The sequence below is a fragment of the Lichenostomus cassidix genome, chromosome 1Aa (genome assembly GCF_008360975.1).
Source record: "Lichenostomus cassidix isolate B80296 chromosome 1Aa, HeHo_3.0, whole genome shotgun sequence".
Taxonomy (NCBI): domain Eukaryota; kingdom Metazoa; phylum Chordata; class Aves; order Passeriformes; family Meliphagidae; genus Lichenostomus; species Lichenostomus cassidix.
The window spans coordinates 38,362,804-38,383,857 of record NC_139480.1 but is presented as its reverse complement, the minus strand read 5'-3'; the positions used below and the strand labels follow the sequence as shown (position 1 = coordinate 38,383,857).

Below are 21,054 nucleotides of genomic sequence, written 5' to 3'. Positions count from 1 at the left end.
AAACCAGAAATTCCATCTGATGTTCAAGACATGCAAAACATTGTTGCCTTCCTTTTGAGCTTGAGTAAGATTTCAGATGTAAAAAGTCGTTAAGAAAGAGGAATTATGAAAGAGGAAGTGTAGTTGAGTCAGCTGCATACCTCCATGCTGCTGATATACCCACTTTTGGTTGTGTTTGACTTGTTTCCTTTTTTTAATGCCCTCATCTGTTCAGCTGTCATCTTAGGTGGAAAATTAGATCTGTTTGTGAGTAATTTTGTAGAAAAGCAAATACCGTTTGAGATGTCAGCAAACCTACCACGAAGGGCAGAGATTCTGAAAACTCTTGAGTTCTGAAAAGTCTGTAGCTCAATGAAAAATGGTGACTGGTGTAAGAAATTGCCAAGTAAGATTCCATGGCTTAGGTTGTGCAAGAGGTTAAAGGTTACCAGAGTCCCTCCTGATCTTTGTAGCACTTAAGATGTCCTTGCTCATTGGTGTGGTCAAGCATGATCTGAATTGAGTGCTGAAGCACAGCTCAAGGAGAGTCTGTCCAGGCATACAAACCAATGCATTCCTTTCTACCAACATAAATATATTGGATTAAGAATGGAAAATACAGGTAAGAGGTTGTGGATAAAGAAAAAATGCCAAACAGAATGTGAAAGAATCAAAAATTATGAAAACAAAGTAGAGTGGGAGAGAGACACAGCTGATTTGTGCTGCAGGTGACAGTTTGCTTTCAGAAACAAGGTATTCACAGGCACCACAGAGGACAGGTCTGCAGCTCTCCAGTGCACCTTTGCTCTGTAACTTCTCCCAGTCACAAGACTGGGCATTCTCCTGGCCTGCCCGAGGAACGGGTTAATGCACACCAAGTGAAATGAAATTGGGTCTTAGATCAGGAGGCTGAAGTCCTGAGAATCAGCTCCAGATTTTGAGAGGAGGGGAGAAGAGAGGCCAGCAGCCATGCTGAATAAAGGCATCTTCTGCTTTTCTTGCCATGGTAAAAGACTGATTAAGACACTTCTTTTTGCTTGACATCTTAGAAGGGAAAATATTTTTCATCCTTTCCAACATATGAAGGCAATTAGGAAGACAGGTATTCAGCTAGCTGACGGCAGATGTGTAGTACTGAGGTGTGAGTAAATAACAATCTCTGTTTTATAGCTTAGCATCAGTTCTGCAAGGATGCACACACGTACACTGTTCCATTGACATGACTACAGAAGCACAATGAAACCAATTATGTCCTCTTTGCTCTGGTTATTCTCATGCTAACTTTCCCCTCTGTACTGTCTGTCAGACTCTTGTCTTCCCTTCCTTGAAAGTCTTGTTCCAAAAATAGATACACAATTCTTTTCTACACTGAAGCAACAAAAAATATGGCAAATGAGCTATAGGAACTAAATCCAGATGATGCCAATATATATGTTAAAAATAATTTATCAGTCTTTTTGCAGGTTTCTTCTTCATTTCACCCTTTTACCTGCTTACCTATGATTTACCTAAGTCACTTACTTAGGTTGTGACTTCTTGAAGGAAGCATTTTATGTCTTTTTATTAACATACTGCAGGCACTGGGGAAACACAGTTGATCACTACTATTTATATATATTATCTCATGCTAAGAAACCCCCAATATTGTCAAAAAAGGTCACTTCCCCACTTAGAAATTTCAGAAAACTTTATCTGGGCCTGCTAAGTCACAGGTCTGAATTGGAATGTAATCTGTCTTGGATTGTGTTTATAGGGCTTTCTGAGCACTTGTTCATTGCTGTAAAATGAGTTCTGCCTCATACCTCTTCCCTTCTGGTATTCAAATCAGCTTGTATTAAAGTTGAGCATCATTATTGTAGGTACAGTTGTACTTAGAATTACATGTTTCATCAGGGGATGAATCATTAAACACCTTTTGCAGGGGTTAGTGGAATAAAATTGTTTAATTAAATTCTGTCTTTGAGAGTTCATCAGAAAAGACGCTGCATCATTCAGGTTATAAACAGAATGCTGCTTCTAGCCACCTTTACAAAATAGGCTGCTAAATGCACTGTTTTTCCTGGACCTTCTACAGCTTTGTATGGACTTAAATAGCCCAGCCCTAAATAACTTGCTGCTTTTTTATGAGTCCATATGGAGTAATTTTTGGTAAGAAGCTAGCTCCTAAAGTACCTGTAAGGCAGTCCCCCTTCCTGCGCTCCAGTAATCCTAAACCAGCTGCTTTGCCTCCCAGCTGAATGCGTGGGATGAGGACCATCATCATAACAATAATACCTGCTGCAGCTGACTCACTACAGCTCCTGCTAGGAGGAGTAATAAAATGTGCATTTCTCTGTGCCTGTGAGAGCTGCCACAGTACAAGAAGGATTCACTTCCATGTTCAGGTTTTCTAGTTGTAATTTACCTCCCTCACTCTTTTGTAATCTTTGAGTACTGTGGGAGAATAACTTTAGATTATGTCTGAGGAGACTACCTGCAGAAGCTGAAAAAGTCTGAGATCTATATTCTTGCTTTCAGGAGTGTTGTATTCTGTGCACCACAGGAAAGAGAAAACAAAGCTGAGTACGTCTTGCTCTACAGCACAAATCAGATCTGTGTGAACAAACCCCTGTCTGCAGCATGCCTTTAGCCAATGAACATTCAGCACACAGACACTCACAGTTTTGGTAGAAATTGCTGGGGGGGTGGGAATTATCGGAAACATTGCAATTTACCTTTCAGCTGCAGCTTTGTGTCTTGAAACATTGACATTTCACTTGTAATTTAATCTCTTTTATTAGTGAATTGTGGAAGCTCTTTTCCCTAGGCACTAGACCATCAGACTGCTTATGGAGTCTGTCAGTAAATAATACTACTTAAACACCCATGTAGTCTTGCAGACATTGAAAAAAGAAATAGCTATACATACAAAAATGGGCATGCAGCTCTTTTTCAAGTTAGTAACATATAGTAACCATCTAGATATTGTACTGGGCAACTGGTTCTAGATGGCCCTGCTTGAGCAAGGCAGTTGGACGAGATGACCTCCACATGTCACTTCCAACCTCAGCCAGTCTGTGATTCTGTGATATGCTAATTTTCTTTCTTCAGCTCATTCATATTATACAATGATGTCTTTCAAAATGACTCATCTGTCACAGTCAACAAAGGTCACTGTTTTAAAAGACTTCTTTAGTAAATATCCTAAAGGGGAGATTTTCAAATGCTTTAACTTCATATCTGTGCCTTTGTCTTTTTCTGTACTGACTGATACTTTGTTTAAGTAAAGAAATCTATAGTAGATCTTATGCAGGCATCTTAAGGGTGACAAAATTAGATTCAGGAGAATTGCTATATGTTAAAAATATAATCAGATGTACAGATAATAGTAGGAATTGCAAAAAAAGATTTTATAAATCCATTTCAATGACTCGTCACATACTGTGGATTGAACAAGAAGCTGTATTCCATACCAGGAGGATTTAAGTGCCACCTTACTCAGTTTGAGAACAAAGAGATTTTCAGTTTTTGTGTTCTGTGTACATAGAGGAGGCAGCAGAATGGATTTGTTGTGCTGAAATCTAGGCTAAGGTAGTGCTGAGAACAGCATAGAGAAAGGGCTTAGTGTGGCTACAGGAAAACAAACAACGTTTGTTTATGGACTTCAGTGCATTGCAAAAATGAGCCATGATTAGATCTGAAACCTACAAAGAGTTTGAGGGGCTTGGTGGAACAGGTATGATTAATCTGTATTTGGTTGATAAACTGACTTAATAAGAAGAAAGTTACGTGGGTGTAAATGTTTTATCATTCTTAAACTCAAATTACATTAAGCATTATGTAACAGTCAAATAGGATAATTAGGTTTACAAATGCCTCAAGCAAATATTGAAGACTGGTTGCATCTGTTGCTTATAGAGAGTGAGATGTGACATGCAGGACTCTTTTTTTGTGAGAACTGAGCTGTAGATGCCATCACTGATAACTCATTGCGGAATAACGTTTTAAATATGTTAGCATTGAGAATTTACTGATTACCCGAGGATTATATGACACTATTGATCATATTTTTTCCACAAGTTTTTGAGTTGCTGGATTATTTTTTAGTTTACTAATTTAATCACACACTTGCAAGTCTGTTCTTTCACCAGTATACAAGTTAGTTAACAGGATACTGGATATATTAAAAAGTCTACCAGCTAGATACTGGTAGGATGCTGTCAACAGGAAGCTATATGACTTCAAACCTAGCAAACAATGACATGAGTATCATTATCAGCTCTCTTGTGTGATAATCAACCTTAATCATAAATATTTTAAAGAACTTTTTAGTAGCTGTTACTCTATTAAATACTGTGACCTGTTTTTGAAGTAATAATTTGAAGTCATAATGCTTCCATACTCAAATATATGCTTTTAGACATTGTAGCAAGCCACAGCATTTTAAGTTGTGCAAGCAAAAGCAATGTGTACAATCTGCTGTCATGTTTTAAGATGAAGGGGAATCTGAAGAAATACAGGATTATCAGTGGTTTGGTAGAGTATGAGTTTTAAAGAAACAAGTATGTAATGATTCACTACTCCAATTACACTGTATTTTTCTTATATAATGTAGTCGTTCTTATGTAATAATATGTTCTACAACATAATGCAATAAACACTGCACTGATCTGTGCAGTATAATGCTGAGTATGTAGGCTCAACCCATTTTTATGATGGTATCATCCTGTACTAAAACAGAAGAAACCAGAGATCCTTTAGAGACCATAAAAGAGCCTTCTTTTCCCAAATTTTTAAAAATCAGGGCAAAATTCTGCCTTCTGTTGTGGTCAATGTCCATGTTACCAATGGAAGCAAGATTTTATTTCAAATGGAGAAAGCAGGAAGATTTTCAGCATGCTCCCCTTGTCTCAGTTTTCTTCACCAGCCCAGTTTTTTTTAAATTTAGTTCTAGAATGACATGAGTGCTGACAATAGTTAAGACAAATAATCTTTTTGTTGTGTTTTGGAAGATCTCTAAAATGAATTGCATTTGTTATCTCTTTTCCTTTTTTGCCTTTTTCTTATGTATGATATCCCAAGAAAAAAGATTTGGGCGTCAATCATCCTCAAACATTTTGCTACTTGAGAGTGCTTGATTAACACTATGTCCCCTGAAGTCAGAAATGGGCCACAAAACTCAATTCTGTTGAGATGTTTGTAGCATATGCTTGTCCGTATGTGAAGTTTTATATTATTAACAGGCTTGGTGGAGAGAGATAGATTGTTATGGTACTGCATAACAAGTCATTAGGACAGGAGAATGGGGAACTTTGTCTATCAATCAGACAAGCCATTATTTATAGGTCAATTAAGTACAGGACTTGACACCTTCTCTGCCAAAATAGCACTTATATTACCAGAGAGGAAGGTTTTGGCACTTCTGTTAAAGTATCAGCAAATGAGTGAAAGGTAAATGTATTTTTGAAAGTACTTTTGAATCTGCTCTCCTCAAGGAACTTAAGGAGATTGCTGTAAAAACTAGCATACTCTGCCAGCAAAGGTTCTCTCTGAGGAGTGCAGCCTGAACCGCAGAGCACATGAAAAGACAAAATTTCTGATTAATTAGGTCAAGAAAATGCCCACAGTGTATCAGTGGCATATAGGAACTTCTTTGTAAGTTTGGTGGTTTTATAAGAAAATTAAATAAAAGGTTTGGTTTGTTTGCATTCACCTTGGTCTTTCAAAAAACTTTCTGTTATGTTATATATAAGTATTCGTATTTTTTAAGTTTGCTTTCAAAATAACTGGCTAGTATCAAGGCTTTGGTTGATACTTTTCATCTAAGAGTGTGACAAATCTAGAGAACAAAGGCAGTGTAAGACCAAGCCTTTTCCTTTCACCTTACTGGAGATGTTTAAAAGGGAGAGTTAAGGACCAGGGAAAGTGGGCCAAAAGTGTATGCCAGAAAAAAATGACAGCAAGTTATACATATATATTGGCAGTGTCGATTTTATGCAATTTATGTCTATGTACAATTCCTTTTTAAGGGATAACCTTACCCATTGTCCATGTCTGACCTGACCTACCGGACTGTTAACCCCTTTTCACTGTTCCTAGTTACGGTTGATGGAAGGCAGTATGGTGACCTCTCTCCAAAACTTTATTTTCACTTACATTCTTCAGCTGAGCAGCATTCTTCTTCTTCTGTATGCTGAGCAACTTACACATTTTTTTTAACATCAGTTTCATAAATCTTTTAGTTCTTAAGAAAGTTCAGAGACCAAAGAAGCCATTGTTGGAGGCTGAGACACCACTCAGGTCAGTTCAGATCATTTGCATCCAAGTCAGTTGCCTGGAGACATGAATTTTTGATAACATAGAATTGAACTGCTCTGGCTTTAGGAACCTACTTGCTAGACAAGGGAAGGGAATTGTGTTGGAAGATGTAAAGTTAAATTTGGAAAATATTGTAAGAAACACAGCTTGCTGCGCTCTGTTAACCTAAGCATGCTCAAGCTTAGCAGACACTTGACTATGTGATTGCATGAATACAGCATTAATGAAAGTTATTTCTATGAGGGAAAGGGACTCTCCTGTGTGGGTTAATATAAAGTCCTTGTTTTGCTTCTATAATTAATTTCATTTTATTTTCATGAACATTTTAGGTGTATCAATACATGCATGAAACCATAACTGTTAATGGCTGCCCCGAGTTCCGAGCCAGGGCCACTGCAAAGGTAGGATGCGTGCAGCTGTTGAAATATGTGTTACCAAAGTGATCTAGTAATTGACTGTGCGCGTGTGTGTTTCAGGTATTCGTGTGTACACTGTAAGAAAATTTAGACATCAGTGGCAGCCCAGAGTCTAGAACCAGTGCTACTTCCCAGGTAACAATCATAATGGAAAATTTCAACCTTTATGCTGCTTCTGTAGCTTAAGAAAAGAGAATGATTTTATGGAATATGATGCTTTTTGAAAAGTTGCTTTGCAAAAGCAAATCTAATGGTTCTTCTCTAGCAGTCTGCCTGCAACAACCAATATTTTAATGGACTGTTTTCCTATACATCTCATCCAGAGAGGACATAATTATTTGGGAGGTAGAAACTAAACAGTCAAACTAAACAGTCCCCTTTTAAGTAATGGGAGCTGTAGGTACTGAGCAAGTGGTAAGGATGAGCAGTGACAGAAAATACCTGATCAACATTTCATTGACTCCGCAGCCAAATGTAAGCCTGTTTTCTTTCCTGATGCATCCTGATACAATACATTTTTATAAAATATATTGTCTCTTTGTCCATGTGGACCTGCCTTTCTTCTGTCCTAAGACTATGACAGCTACGTTACTGCTACTACTGAAATGAAAGGGGAATTCACACAACCATGAAAGAATCCATTCTATGTGCCAGTATGAAATATGCTCTGTATTTTCATAACATGCACAATGATAGATGCTTTCAAACAAGGAGATCCACCATGGCTTTCTTTTTCCCATTATCATTTTATACAAAATACTGTCTTTTATGTGGTATAGCAGATTCTATGCAAAATAACTTGCAAAACCCATAAGTCTTTTTTAGAGATACTTCTTTATAGTCCCATTACTGTGAACATAAACTCCCTCAAGTCGTAATGGGACTAAAATCTCTTACCATTTAGTATTTATGTTCAGAGATTTTAATTTAAAGCTATATCAGAAGAGAAAGGTTGGGAGTATGTTACAAAATGATTTAAGAGTATTTTAGAGAAGCAAGCTCTATAATAGTAGCAAATAACGTAATATACTCTAAATTGCAGTGTATTTTCTGTATTAAATAGGACTTTCTTTTCTGTAGGCTTTACTTCTGATTTTAACCTTCTAATTGGAAGTTAATGGTCATTGTAAATATGCAAGGTCTTTGGTTCTATATAGAGAAATGTGTATTTGGAATCTTGATTTGTTTACACTGCACATAAACATAGAAATTATTTCTATGTTACTTAGCAAAGAGGGAGAAGTCCAATTAGTGTTTCCCATTCTCATTTCTTACTCATATAGAACAGCAGGTTACAGAGCAATGTTTCAATATCGCAATATTTCCTGGTTATTTCTGGGCTGTCTGCATTTCATTCTCTTAGTGCATTCATGTCTGACATAAAATGTGTGCATGATGACAAGTTCTGCATGTGCAAAAACATGTAATTGAGAATGATCCATTATGTCACATCATCCACTAGCTTCTATTAAGCATAAGCATTGTAGGATGCTCAAAAATATTAGTGTAATGCAAAATTGTTCAAGCACTTTGAACTGCAAACACATGTTAAAAAGCATAAAATATTCTCTTTATGTTTATTATTATTTCTTAATGATTTATTATGAATGATAAGTAAGAAAATGCTTGTAGTAAAAAAATCAAATGCAAATGTAGTACTTTCCTGGATGAAAGCCTTACAGTATGTTACTTTTCTTTATCCCTGGAATAAGACTAACAATCTAGGATTTTTCTAATTGATTTATATATCTGTTCTTGTCTTAAGGTTTAATTTTTCAATAAAAGTTTGGATGGAATTATATAATAGAACCTCCTATTCCAGTTCCAGAAGTTACTTGTTTGCAAGATTTCACAAAGATTATAAATTAAACTTTTTAACAGGAGAATGTAATGTGAGGACTTGAAAGAAATAATTCCTTAACTCCAAAAGCAAAGCAGAGAGTTAACAATTCAGTTCATCCACTTTATTTCAACTAGGAACACATTAGAGATGCCATTATCTTGTCCCACAGGAATAAATTTTCTCCCTGTGAAAAGGCAAAGAAGAAATGCATTAATGATCATAAGGGTGCACCACCACAGAGTAAGGCTTCCTGGTGCCTCCTTCTGGCTCTGCTGGTAACTTTCTGTATTATCTTTGACAAGTCACCTAAACTCTCTGTTCTTCTGTTTATTGCTTCATTTCAAAAACATTGGCATAGAACTTAATGTTTTTAAAATAATTTCAGATAATCAGAAAATGTCAGAGTAAGATACTGAAATGTTTTCGCAGGAAGGAATTCTTCCTGCCAATAGTGTCTATCACTGTTCTCCCTAAATAGCCAAATCACTTTTTTTTTTTTTTCCAGGCAACAGTTGCTGCATTTGCTGCAAGTGAAGGCCATTCACACCCAAGAGTGGTGGAGCTGCCAAAGACTGAGGAAGGCCTGGGCTTTAATGTCATGGGAGGAAAGGAACAAAATTCACCAATTTATATTTCTCGCATCATTCCTGGAGGAGTGGCAGAAAGGCATGGTGGACTCAAACGTGGGGACCAGCTGCTTTCAGTTAATGGAGTGGTATGTGAAAATTTAATAGAGCTTTCAATTTCATCTGGATTTTCATTTTTCACAGCTGTTCTAATACCATGATTTAAAATGCAGCCACATGAAACAAAAAGAATTAGCTCTGTGAGAGACCTTCAGTGTGCATTTGTGGTGCAGTGAGGCAGAGCTCTACCAACAATTTTGTGCCATTATAATTTCTGTTGTAATGGAGAGTACTTGAAGAGCTTAATTTCAAATCCACACCACCTGCCTAATTGACAAGAAACCTATGTCCTAATAGATAATTTTGTAAATTCCATTTGCAGTAAAAGCCTAATAGCAGACTGTCATTCTTTCATTTCATAGCCTTTGAGGCACACAGCCCTTTCTAAGGACAGTGATGCCACAGTGGCACTTGTGTAGGCTTGTGACCTTCAGAGCTTTTGAACACATAACATTGAAAGAAGTTTGGTAAGCACATTTGGCCCTGATTCGCAGTGGAAGTTACATTCTAGATTTCTTTTAGTGATATTCATCTAGCTGTGATATGTTTGTCAGATAAATCAGCTGTACAAATGTTCACATACAGGGAGCATATATGCTTGGTAAAAAGGTCCATTTTTACATGGTCATTTTTCCTGTAAGTCAAGGTAGAATATTTTGCAGTAGTTTCACTGTGAATGTCAATATGGAAGAAAAAAAAAAGAGCTGTTGGAATAGAGGACAAATAAGGCTCTGACTCCATGATATGGGTCAAATTCTGCCTTTCATTTTGCTTTGTGTTCCCTTTTACAAAGGAATGTGAAGTTCTGAAAAGGTAAGGATATTCTTTCAAATAACCCTACACTTCCCTTTATGAACATGTAGTCCTTTTCCATGCAAACCCCCACCTAACCACGTATTTAAATGCATCAAAGGCACATGGTAGCAGTTTCTGAGTCCAGTCAGAAATCTAAGACTTTACAACCTAAATTTCTACTTTGTTGCAAGTCCATAAACAATAAAAATGTTTTTATGTTTTCATCTGTTTCTCTCAACACCAGCTATTCCCTTTCTCTTGTAACAAAATATTTGTGTAATGTTGCGGTTTAGAGGATGTTACAGCAGACTTTACTTTAGAGCTTCTCTACTTGGCCTAGTTTAGCGCTTCAGTGCTCTAAACTCTCTGTCTCAGGGCTGGACACTGCGCTCTCACTGTCCGGGGAGCTATAAGGCTAGCTCTGGTTTGTCTGCTTCTACAACCGGCGGTGATAAAGGAGGCGAGGAGGGTCTATGCGTTATGTCTATGGAAGATGTTTATTCGCATTGTGCAGCAGAGGCCAACGACCTCCCCGAGGCAGAGATGCCTCGAGGGTGAAGGCCTCACATGCACAGCCACATGTGGAGCATAGACACACGTGGAGCATAGACAGCAAGATGGCGGAGGGTAAGGGGTTTTATAGGGAAATAGAGAGGGGCAGGGACAGCACACAGGCCCAGTGACCTCTGGGTACAGGGGAGGTACAGGGGCGGAGTTAGGAGTACAGGAACTAATAGGGGAAATTCGAGGGAGTGGCCAGGGCCACGTGGGGTTAGGGTACAGGAACTAATAGGGAAAACTGGGGGCGCGGCTAGGACTATGTGGAGTAGGGAAGGCAGGACAATAGGTGACAAGTACAGTCGTTAAGAAAGGGGTGTGGGGAACTTGCAGCTATTATCACAATAGTGTAACACTTCAGACAGACTTTTTACCACTTCTTCTATCAACTATCATGTTTTCAAAAGAGAAATACTAATTCTGGAAACTTGCTTGCACCAATACACAATGAGAAAGAAAAGAAAAACCCACTGAAAAGATTATTTAGTCTCAAAGAAAAAGAACCAAACTGAATATTTAAGGAAGTTGATTGCCTGAACTTCACTTATTAAAAGTCAGTCAAAGAATTTTGCTGTTGTTTCTTTCAGCAGGTGATTAAAAAGGCAGACAAAAAGAGTTTTAATTCACTAACTGATGGATGGTTCTTGAAAAATCCTCTTACTGTCAACAGCGTCTAGGCAAATACCAGAGAGGAAAGTGGTAAACCTTCAGATAGCAAGATATATTGAATTCGACCCTCTTGTCACCTCTATTTTATGATTCTCCATTCAAAAATTTTATGTATGTGCTCTAGAATATATATTTAGATAACACAGCAAAAAACCACAATACAAAATTCTCAATCGCATGTGGACACATGAGAAAGTTGATTCAGAGATGCGAGGGAAATATTTTTGTATTCAGAGTCTAAACAACAGAATTTGAAGTTTGAATTCAAGTTGCATACTTGAAATAACCACAGAATCATAGCATGGTTGAAAGGGACCTTAAAGATGATCGTGTTCCAACCCTGCTACCATGGGGAGGAATACCTTCTGAGCAGGGTTGCTCAGAACCCCATCCAACCTGGCCTTGGACACTTCCAGGGATGGGACATCTCAACTTCCCTGGCAACCTATTCCAGGGCCTCACCACCCTCACAGTAATGAGCAACTGTTCATAAACCAGCCTTGGGCTCAATCAATCCCATACAATATAATCCTTAAAAAGGCAAAAATTACAGAAGCGATTATTTGTTTGCAGACAGCTTGAGACAGGACAAAAAAGATCCAAATTTAGCATTGTTCTCTGGGACTAATTCACTCTGTGATTCTCTTAATTTAGCTGGAGAAAAGCAAATCATATACAGTACGTACAATAGAACAGACGGCTCAGCGGTGGAACATGAATTGAAAATTAAATATCTGTAGCTTGTTTGTGCTCAACCATTGATGGTTATCCAACTTCATAATTAGGAACATAAAATTAGAGCTGTGTGTTCAGAATCCAGATTTGTTATCCCAGCAGGACTAGGGAGACTGTTCCTTGAGCTGTTTCACTGGATGTTAAAAAACAGTGTTTTCTCATTATGCTGGGGATTTTGTTACATACTTCTGTCCCACACCCCCTAAAAATAAAGGAAACTGAAACAGTAAGCCCTGCAGATGGCTCGACAAAAACACTTGCTGGTGCCTGTTGATATCTGGCAAAGATTCTGCATTTGTCAGATACCTTGTGTGAGTCAGATATAGAAAGGATGCAAAATACATTTATAATGACTAATTTGCCAAACAAGTATTTGTTTAGAGATACCTAATAGAAATACTCTTCTCAGTTTCTCAGCTTGTGGGCTAACAGATTTTCTTCTTTACCATCAAGAAAATGAATTTTTTTCTTTTAGATTTATGACAAGTGGGTGAACCAGGATAGAGTAATGGTTGGTATTTGCCCACACTATATCCACAGTTCTTTCAGTTTTTCTTGTCTCTGCAGTATTTTGCATCCTTCTCTTTGATGCAAGCTGCCAATGCAATAATGGAAAAAAATTAATAACCATATATAAGTATATGTAATAAAAATTATATAAAGTAAACACATACTTTCCAAAATAATTTTACCCATTTTGTGAGCACTTCTAAAGTAACATGAGTGTCAGATCCTTGCAGTGTCCCCCACCAGTATAATCCAGTCGGCAAAGTAACTTGTACAGGAATGACCGATACTGGCAGGAGTCCTTTGCCCACTCCAAGGGGCTCTGCTATTTCACTTGTGCAGCTGCTGTTAAGCAGGCAAAGCTTTTGTAATACTTTGAAAATTGGAGTGCAAGCATCAATAAAGACATTAAGAGCAAGTATAAAAATCATGTTAATAACAGCTGAGAAGTGTGGCTGTCAAGATCTGAGTGAGGTGCGTTCAAAGAGCAGGATTTGTATTTAGCAGTGCTATCTTTGCCTTTGTTAATTTCCCCTTTTTGGTTATGGCTCAGAGTATTAGGCTTAATTATCTATCATTACTATTCAAATCAATGGAAGTTTTCCATTGACCTGGATAGCAACAAAGTCAAACCCTTCATTTTTGATTAGATAATACTGTCTGAACTGGAAGAACAAGGCTGGGGGTAAACAGGAGAGAAAACAGACAGTCATAAATTAAATGCAGTTTTCTAGGTTGTTGAATGAAGTATTAAAACACACCATCTTCTTATTCCCCTACAGGACACTAACATTTTCTTATTGGTGTCAGCAAGAACTGTCCAGCTCTTTTAAAGCAAACAGGTGTTTCTACTTCATGTAGCTTGGGAGCTTACATTTGTTCATAGCCTGTTCTAAGTTCATACTGTTGCACAGCAAAACCAGTCATGACACCACTGAATACCCTGTCATTCCTCTGAATGTCCATGCTGTGCCATTCTGACCATGATTTACAAGCAAAAAATAAAATGCGAAAAAATGCCAAATTTGGTACACCTTCTCTTAAGGTGGGATTTATATTTCCGAAAGCCAGTATCAAAGTCGGTCACAAAAAATGTGCTATAAAAGAGAGCTAGTTACAGCATGTGTTAGTTATGATCACCTAACAAACACTGAACAGTTACAGGCTAGGGGATGTGGGGAGGAAGTTTTCATTTGTATCTATGACTTGTTCGTTACAACAAGTTCACAAAACACCCTGTTCATCTATAGCTTTTTGCTTTAGTTCACTCTGGAGCATTAGACACATTCACTGTTTCTTATGCAAAAAAAAATTCCTTTTTATTCTTTTACAAATATTTGTAAGGAAACAATTTCTTTCTCCAAATTACTTTTGAGTAGCTGTGCTTGTCCAGCAGATTTATCCCAGTTGCAATTTCTAACAAATCTGGTCATCACAGATCCTGAACTTTCTTGAAGATCTTTGGACCTACTGGAGGAATTTCATTACTATACAGTTCAAAATGTATATTTTTTTTAACAAGGTTTTCTCTATTTCTGGTAATCATTTCAGCACCTGAAATGGCATTCATTATTTCTCTGACTCATTAACGTTTTCACAGCATCTTAAAATTTCTGTAGAAACTTGAGTCTAGTCAGTTAACTCAGACATAAAATAATTGTTTGTGTTAATATGTTGAAGGATATTTAACAGGAGAGGGAAGATAACTAGCAAAGCAAACCTTGAATTGTTTATACTATCTGTATATAGACTGTATTGTGCCTAGTTTTTGAAACTTCTAAATCATTACTTCTAGGTCCTAATGTGCCACATCAGAAGTAGCTCTTATTCACTGTTCCTGCACAATGCTACTCAGTCAAATAGGAGAGATGAGTATAGAAAGAATTTCTGGCAGTTGCTGTAACTGTGCTAAGTTATTCTTTTTTGCATGAGTTGAATTTAATATTCTGAATGCTGCTGCTGCTTCTCTTTGGAAGTCTATGGCCAGAGTTTCATTTTAAATAGCATGGTATATGTAAGAGTTTTACAACACAGCAGGTAGTAAAACTTTGATTTAAGTAGCAAGAAAAATACTTATTTTTAGAAAATCTAAAATCCATGTGAAGGTCGAAGATGTTCAGGCTGTTGTGTTTTTTTCCTGTGCAGAGATACTTTTGTTTTTTGGAGTACATCCTACAGCACATTGACAATTATGCACCATTACAAAATTTTTCCGTTTTTCTTAAGATGTGTAACAATCCGCATGCCTGAAAAGCACTCTAGTCAGTCCACTTCACAGTAGAAATTGAATACTCTACTTAACAGCCAAGTCACCTCCCTGTTTTGGAAATTTACTGTTTCAAGCAACTTTAGCATAGAAATCAGAGCTTGAAAATTAATACTTGCCCAGCAGTGCATAAGTCTTACTTAACGATTTCTTTTTAGTGGTCCCTTAAAGAATGTAAGGTGTGGAAACCACATAAAACTCTGACAGGCTTTCCATAGGAAAAAGACACAGCTCTAGATCCCAGCACCATTTTCAATGTTAAATTTGTTCTCCCTGCTCCCAGAGTGTGGAAGGAGAGCACCACGAGAAGGCGGTGGAGCTGCTGAAGGCGGCCAAGGACAGCGTGAAGCTGGTGGTGCGCTACACTCCCAAGGTGCTGGAGGAGATGGAGGCTCGCTTCGAAAAACTCAGAACAGCCCGGCGCCGGCAACAGCAGCAACTGCTCATTCAGCAGCAGCAACAGCAGCAAACTACACAGCAAAACCATATGTCGTAGGTGAGAGGATTCATTGTTCTTCCCTAAAGGCCACTGACAGCACCCCACCTGGGCCAGCTGCTTCCAGGGGTCTGTCAGGGCAGCGTCTGGCACCAGAGCCCATCCCAGCCCCAGAGAAGAGCAGGGCAGCCCCAGATTTGGGCACCGCCTAGGGATGGAGACAGGCTGGGACATGAGCCCACAGGTGGGCCCAGTTTAGTGGGACCCCATGGCTGGGCAGGGTGGGGATATGGGGAGCTGGAGACTGGCCCTGCTGGGGCACTGCTGGGGCAGGGGATGATGGTCCTGGGGGCTGACATGAGGTCCTGGGCTGTGCACAGGACAGAGGGAGCCCCAAGGGGAGACAGTCAGGGGCCTGGAGGTACCCTTGGGGCTCCAGCAAGCACTTACTGCAGTCATGATGAGAAAAGCTCATTCTTTGGTACATTTCCACATGGTTTTTCCCAGTAAAAATGCGTTTTGAAAACAGGTTAAAGGCACTAGCAAATTCTGGTGCCAGTTTCCATAGCCAATAAATAGCCACTCTGCAGTTCTGACTTATCTGCAAGTGAAAGAAATCTGTGGTTCCAGGGAATGTTTTTTATATTAACAAGCAGAGCATTTATGACAAGTTAGAATATGCCACCAGATTTAGATAGTTTTAAATCATTTTCAAGTAGTCTGTTACCACTCTGCAATGAAACATCAAGATTTGCTGGTGGTAGGTGAAGAAAAGTCTTCCGAGCCTCTTGCTTGCTACAGGGAACCCAACCTTCATTCTGGTTACTCTGCACAGCACCTATAAGTGCTTGCTTTTGGATACAGTTTGGTAGGAGGTATATCATTCACTCTTGACTGACATTCAATATTACAATAGCTTCCAAGAGGTTTGCAGGTCTCCCACTGGCATGTGAGGTTCAGAGATTCTCCATATATGCAGTTTTTCTGAAATCGGTGAGTGTTTGTGTCATGAACATATTTATAGATATGCTCCATTTGCCTATTAAAATCAAGTAGGAAGCATGTTCCAATCCTAACCCTCCACAGCTCATACCTGTTTGTTCCCAAAACAGTATGTCTGTACTAAAGAGTAAACAAGTGACTCAGAAAGTCCCCAAATGTCCAAAATCTGAAGCTCCCAGTGATGGTTTCGTTATTATTGTTGACACTGACTTCTGTTGGTATTTAGCGGAAAACACCCCCCCTGTAAACACCCTGTCCTGTGACCACCAGAATTCCAGATTCGTTGATGCCAACAAGGGCTCTTAGAAGGTTTTGAATCCCACCTCAGGCCCTCAACTGATACAGGAGGTATAAACAGTAGTATTTCATGAAGTAAGTTTGGGGTTTCTGTGTAAAATAAAGCCATTGCAGGAGACAGACATACTCACGAAGTTTTAAATTTTTTTCAACCACCTAAATAATTTCATTAGCAAGTAAGGATTTTTTGCTGATTTTAAATTGAAAGGCAAGAAAGGCAGGCAGACACAGCCAGCAGCTTAATTCCTCAGTTCTTTGTGCTTGCTCTGAGGAATGTGTTTCTTTAATTCTAGGTTGTTCTCAAGAAAGAAAAAGCCTCAATCAAGAGTTCAGTAATCAAGCAACCAGAGCTGTACTCCAGCATTCCAGCAAAAAGAAACAACCACAGGAACATGAAACAGAATTCATCTGGAGAATGTACAGTACAAGACTATGTTAAGTGAGCCATAGGGAGGGTACCATCATGACAAGGCTTTTCAGCACACAGCAGTCACAGACACCTTCTACTTCTGTGACTCTGTTCCTAATGAGAACAGCATGATTGGTAAACCCTATGAAACAGCCAAGTCCAGGGCTTCCAAATAATTCTGTTTGATCTAATCTTGCACTCCTTACTCCGACAAATTTGCTAGTTGGCTTTCTCTAGTCACTGGAAGTTTTGTTTAAGGAGGTTAAGATTGGCTGCTTTTGAGGGCAGGATCTTTCTCTACAGTTATCTCCAGAAATTAAAAACATCAGTTCAAAATTTTGCCACAGACATCAAACTCATACATCATGCTTCATAACCACTTTGTACTATATATTGTAGAGCTGTTTTAACCTAACTCCCTGTTTATAATTTTCAGATTTCCCTCTGGAAATAGCAATTTACTATATTTATAAAGTATTCCATTTGTAGAAGCAATTGGCTTTTTACTCTTGGTGTTTCCATATATTTTATTATGCATCAACAGAGTGAGAAAGTTTTAGGTCAACTTTAATTTTATTAGTAGTAAAGTTAGGGAAGCCTAGAACTGTATTTTTAAATGTAGGTATTGCTTGTATCTATTATAGTTACTATTCAGAAATCTATAACTGGATATATTATATATTTATTCCATAAAATATATATTGTCTGAATGTACCTGTTAGAGAAGTAGGGTCTTTGCTTAGCATGTATTGCAAATGTAGTAAGCTAATGTTAGCAAAAGACCGAGCTTTGTTTGGCAGATATTACTGTGATAGCATAATCTGAATTTCTGTATTGTTTAATTTATTTTCCAGTCTAATGTTAATATATTTTAGAGAGGAGGAAGTGTAAGTTGTTTCTTTTAAGACTCACACATTATCATTTAAATCAATTTGAAATTAGAGTTCTGACTTTTTTTTTAATTAAACCACATTGGAATGTGCAAGTAAAATCTGTAAGTTCTGAAGTTTACATGTCTGCTTTTCCAAAGATAGGCAAAGCTGGAAGGCTATAAATGTCATCTGCTTTCAAGAAAATAAGAAAATGGACCCCCAAATTCTAAAAAAAAAAAAAAAAAAAGAAAATCATTTTTTCATGCCTTCTATGCTTCATTAGAAAAGACTGGGGGAGAAAAGGAGCTTAGGGGAAAACCATACAGTCATTGCATGTTGAAAACTCCTGCTGATGTCAATGAAAGTTCAGTAATGTGAGGAATGAAATGGAGAAACGGTCAAAAACAGTGTTCTGGTTGTGAACTTAGAACAAAGTCAGAAACAATTAATATATTGGAGGATCTATTCTCAAACAGAGGAACAAAGCAAAACAGGGGAAATTGGCAGTATCATAGTGTGTGTTAGAAACCAAATGCAGGCCTAGCCAACAGTCTTGACAGAGTTTGATTAGTGTAAGTAGCCATTGAAAGGAAATTACTGTATTTTTAAAACTAAACAGCATGAATTCATCTAGAGAAACCTCATTTTATACAGAGTGGTAATTATATTCAGTGGACATTGGTGACAATATCAATTAAGACAGTGGAGGTTGAGAACTACCAGAACTGAAGATGAAATATATTGTATTGTGCTCTGCACGGTGTCTTTTTATACCTAATAAAATTGTACGTACCTATTTTAAAACTGTTCTCGAACAGGCATTACTATTAATATTGACAGTGTATAAGTTGTCATTATGACTGCATATAACTGTTCTGTATCTCATCAGTATGATTTGACTTACACTGAGAGTTTCATTTTCAGAGACTAAAGTATTCAGATTTAGTCAGCCCACTGTACTGCATTTTTCCAAACTGCCTCTCCACCTCCTTCCCTCCTCTTCCTCAAAAAATTTGAGTGGAATGTGCTGATTAATAAATTTCAATAACAGACTGTCATTCATATAGAAAAGCATATCAAATTCATTTTCATATATTATTATTCAATAAATTATTTATACACACTAAAATTAACATTCTAGTCTTTGCCAACATTTAGCAATAAGAACTGTCAATGACCTTGTAGTGGAAATAGGAAGAAATAGCTTTCTGTTGTTTTTCATGCCCCTCACTGATCAATAAAACATACAGCTACTTAATCACAGAATAACCACTGTCCCTAAGCCTATGACATGCATTTGCTTGTAGCCGGTATTTCCATTTGTGATTTAAATGTATTTAGTCCTGATTCAGTAAGGCAGTTCCACATGTGCACAGCTGAATCAGAATCCAAAAGAAGTGCAAGGAAGACATCACTTTCCACATGCAGATCTGCAGGTATTTTTGCTTTGTATTTTAACTCATTGGTCTCCTGGAATTTGCTGTTCCACAACACTAAATTGATATTCTTTCAGTTGACTTAGTGAGTTCTATTGTCCATATCTACCTTTGGGGCTCCCTCATGTTTCTCTTCACTGGCAGCAAACAGGTAGGAGATCCAAGATGCTTTTTCTGTCTCTATTACAGTAACCAAAGGAGTGTTTACACGCTCTTGCATCATGTTCACTTATGCCAAGACCCAGATGCAGGATCTAATAATAATAGAGATTCAGGGTTGGTGGCATTTACTTAGTGATGTTGATGGCTCTGCTGTGCTAGCCATAGTTTTTCTGTTTGTGATATTTGATCTGAGTGACACTTGTAGAGCATTGAAAAATTCCATAGCCCTTGATGAAGCAAAAGGCTCACCAGCTTGAATTTTTCTCTTTTCCTTCTACAGTGATAAATCATAAATAAAAGGTCAATGAATGGCTGTGAGTGGAAGAAATGACATTTTCTTCCACTGCTGTTCTGTGGTGAATAATACTACAGATCTCACAGTCCTATACGTTGTACCTTGTGTATGTATTTATCACAGCCAAGATTCCAATATCACTTAGGAGCCTTTGGGAACTCTTGCAGAAGGCATTAAATTATATGACTGATTTGCAGGAGGAAAACTGTTTCTTCATCTACTAACTAGGGATTTTAGAGTTCTAAATGAAATTAAGATCTCATGAGCAAACTAAGTTCTTTAAATAATATTTTTTTTAAGCTAAACAAGAAGGAGAATGGTTTTGCCAGTTTGAAATAAAGCAAGATTTTAAGCATAATTTCAGAATTTAAGTTATTATGCAGAATAGTGTCTGGAAATGCTAAGGGGACCATTCCATGTGTAAGCAGTGGATTATTAGCTAGAAGTAGTACTGTCCTTCCACTTAATAAGTATTAGTAAGACTATTTCCATATCCAGCATTTAACAAAACAAAGCAAATTTCAAACCCTGAGTAGTCTGGGTCAGTTTGCAAGAATGTGCTGCCTGCTGCAATACATGTCTGGTGAGACATAACAGCTCGTTGTGCTTAGCCATGGGAAGGTCAGGATGAATTAGAGATGTGCTCAAACAGCCTTGCAAGCAGACCCATGCTCACCCTGCTTGTCCATAAAGCGAATGCAGTCTGAAGTAGCAGGAAGATATAGATAAATGTTTGATGGATTCATTGTCTCTACCTTTAGCTGTCCAAAATCAAGCTGGGGAGCTTACACTGGATTTTTCCAAAGTCAAGAGTTAGAGATATCAGTTGAATGTGACCGATTCCACCTGTCTCCAACATATATCTTAAAATAGGATTGTGTAAAAAAGTTCATAAGCAGACCCACTACTAAACAACTTAAACTACTAGCTTGGAATAAGTAATGGCTTTTGAGGGGGTGCTGCTGCTACACTCATACACAGCTTCCAAATAAATAAATAAAAAGTCCCCAGTGTATGAATTCCCCAGTCTTAAACCTCTACATGCATAGCTCAGATGGCCAAGAGGCCTTGCACATATTCGGGTTTGTAAGGAGGTTCCTGTCAGTACAGATGTCTGTTCTGAACCATTCTAAGAAATTTAAGAGCTCAGCACAGGTATTGTTAGCAAAATGCTTTGGTTGTGGTGCCTACGGGAGCAGATTGTAACAAGCTTCTGCCTGTGAATGCTAATAGTAGAAGTCTGTACTGCTACCCCCAACGCTGGGCTAGTGTGTGTGTATTTTACAATACATGCAACCAAAAACATGAACTATTGCTTTTGATTTCTGGTTACAGACGCACAGGAATGAAAGCCATTAAACTTGCAACATAGGAATTTGGGATAAGAGTCAAAC

General features: G+C 38.0%; 1 protein-coding gene across 2 annotated transcripts in view; it reads left to right on the top strand.

Moving 5' to 3' along the window:
* The window catches only part of LIN7A (lin-7 cell polarity scaffold A), a 47,686-nt gene extending 29,115 nt beyond the window's left edge, over positions 1–18,571 (top strand). The window contains exons 3-6 of one of the 2 annotated variants that reach the window (XM_085045754.1): positions 6,606–6,677; positions 9,041–9,250; positions 15,035–15,243; positions 16,780–18,571. In XM_085045754.1, the coding sequence (XP_084901880.1) occupies positions 6,606–6,677; positions 9,041–9,250; positions 15,035–15,243; positions 16,780–16,822 (534 nt within the window). In that variant the 3' untranslated portion in view covers positions 16,823–18,571. Of the gene's footprint in view, positions 1–6,605; positions 6,678–9,040; positions 9,251–15,034; positions 15,248–16,779 lie in introns of both variants that reach the window. The other variant, XM_085045761.1, reaches the window with a different exon arrangement.
* The last annotated feature ends 2,483 nt before the right edge of the window (positions 18,572–21,054 follow it).